The 2,391-nt window shown below is 41.0% G+C and overlaps 1 protein-coding gene across 1 annotated transcript; it reads left to right on the forward strand.

Moving 5' to 3' along the window:
- Positions 1 to 1,189: 1,189 nt before the first annotated feature.
- Positions 1,190 to 1,686, forward strand: LOC108298492 (40S ribosomal protein S24-like). The gene has a single exon (XM_037735802.1). The coding sequence runs from the start codon at positions 1,193 to 1,195 to the stop codon at positions 1,583 to 1,585; it is 393 nt and encodes a 130-aa protein (XP_037591730.1). The 5' UTR covers positions 1,190 to 1,192; the 3' UTR covers positions 1,586 to 1,686.
- The last annotated feature ends 705 nt before the right edge of the window (positions 1,687 to 2,391 follow it).

The raw sequence follows: 2,391 nt of genomic DNA on the forward strand, positions 1-2,391 counted from the left end.
GGAAAATCCCATAATGTATATGTTAATCCACTTTCTAGTCTCCCATAAGTCCCTTGGGCTCTCTTCACTTTCCTTCGTTCCTTTTAAATGTTGGCTGCTCTGGCTTGATGATTTTAAATGGCCCATTTTTCAGTTTGCTGCACCCTTCTGCCTCATCAAGTCTGCTTTTGAACTGCTCTAGCACGTTTTTCAGTTTGGTTATTATATTTTATACTTGCAGAATTTATATTTGGCTCTTGTTGATAGTTTCTGTGTCTTTGTTCTTATTCTCATTATGTTCTTGTATTGTTTTCCTGATTGCATCTTGTTGTTCATCTGTGTTTGCTCATTGATGATTTTCTGACTGTTATTTTGAATTTTTTGTCAGGCAGCTCATAGATCTGCATTTCTTTCAGGTCAGTTTCTGGAGTTTTATTTTGTTCCTTTGATAGGGTCTGGTTTTCTTGTTTGTTTTGGTTTGTTATTGTTATGCTATGCCTTGCAATTTTTTGTTGTTGCTGTTATTCTTGAGTGAAAAACAAAACCAAGCACCCCTCCCTATGTATGGACTGGTTTGGTGAAGAGGCAGCCTTTCACCAATCAGCCCAGTTAGAGACTCCAGGACCTGTTGACCCTTTTCTGAGTCTGTGTCTTCTTTGGGATTGTGTGTGTTGCTTTTTAGTTATCTCAAATTCCCTAAGCAGGTTTCCCCTGTTCTTCTCAGAAGCCCATAGTCTTGCTTCCCCTGGCACCTGTCTGTGGAGCTGAGCTTTAACATGCCATGGTGGCTGTATCATTTTTCCGTAGCTTCCAAGCAAGGCCACCAGCCCAGCAATGCTTGGAGTCAGATGAGATACAAACCAGTTCCTCAGGCAGACACTGGGTTGGCAGAACACTGGATGCTCAGCTGACTCTTTTGTTCCCATCTTGAGGCAGGGTCTCCAAATTCCTCTCAGTTGCAGCACACCAGATTGGATGGGGGAGGGGAAGAGATGGACAGGCAAAATTCCACAAGCTTTCTCACCCCTCTCTGTGGAACTTGGTTTCCAGTCGGTCTTGATGCTGTAGCTTCTCAACTGTATCTCACAGTGGTATTCTGCTCTGTATATTGTTGTTAAGTTGGTGTCTCTGCGGGAGAATGAGGGCCTGAAGGTCCCTCATCTGCCATCTTGCTGGTATCTATTAGGTTTTAGAAATTTATTCCAGCGCCATCATGAACGATACAGTAACTATCCGCACTAGAAAGTTCATGACCAACCGACTGCTTCAGAGGAAACAAATGGTCATTGATGTCCTTCACCCCGGGAAGGCAACAGTGCCTAAGACAGAAATTCGGGAAAAACTAGCCAAAATGTACAAGACCACACCGGATGTCATCTTTGTATCTGGATTCAGAACTCATTTTGGTGGTGGCAAGACAACTGGCTTTGGCATGATTTATGATTCCCTGGATTATGCAAAGAGAAATGAACCCAAACATAGACTTGCAAGACATGGCCTGTATGAGAAGAAAAAGACCTCAAGAAAGCAACGAAAGGAACGCAAGAACAGAATGAAGGAAGTCAGGGGGACTGCAAAGGCCAATGTTGGTGCTGGCAAAAAGTGAGCTGGAGATTGGATCACAGCCGAAGGAGTAAAGGTGCTGCAATGATGTTATCTATGGCCGTTGTGGATTTTTCACGAGAAGCTTAATAAACTAAAAACTTTCGTGAAAAAAAAATTTATTCCAAACAATGCTTCATATATTAATGAGATTTGTCTTTTCCTGTATCTATATATATTTTACCATGCAGCATGCAGAGATTTTCTCTTTTCTTTTTAACATGTTCACTAGTTTTTCTTTTGGGCTCCTGGAGTTTGTGTCATGCTGAGGAAGACCTAGTGAACTGCAATATTATTAGAAATTTTCTCTTTTTGCTTTGAGTTAATTTACATTTTCATATTTTGTTTAAGTCTTCATTCTGCTTGTAAATTATTTTTGGAGTAAGGGGTAGCATAAGGATCTAATTTTATTCTTATTAGATCTTACTTTATTGTTTTTTCTATTTGGACTCCTTTTATTTATTTCTTTATACATATAGTTTTTAATTGTACTTTAGGTTTTGGGGTACATGTGCAGATCATACAAGATTGTTGCATAGGTACATACATGGCAATGTGGTTTGCTGCCTCCATTATTTTGTCATCTATATCTGGCATTACTTCCCATGTTACCCCTTCCCAACCTCCCTACCCCTCACTGTCCCTCCCCTAGTCCCCCCCCAACAGACTCCAGTGTGTGATGCTCCCCACCCTGTGTCCACATGTTCTCATTGTTCAACACCCACCTATGAGTTAGAACATGTGGTGTTTGATTTTCTGTTCTTGTGTCAGTTTGCTGAGAATGATGGTTTCCAGGTTCATCATGTCCCT

This window comes from Cebus imitator, unplaced genomic scaffold, assembly GCF_001604975.1.
Source record: "Cebus imitator isolate Cc_AM_T3 unplaced genomic scaffold, Cebus_imitator-1.0 Scaffold973, whole genome shotgun sequence".
NCBI classification, from domain to species: Eukaryota; Metazoa; Chordata; class Mammalia; order Primates; family Cebidae; genus Cebus; species Cebus imitator.

Bases quoted from the DNA above. Each gene is read 5' to 3' on its own strand.
- LOC108298492 (XM_037735802.1), top strand. From the start codon at position 1,193: ATGAACGATACAGTAACTATCCGCACTAGAAAGTTCATGACCAACCGA.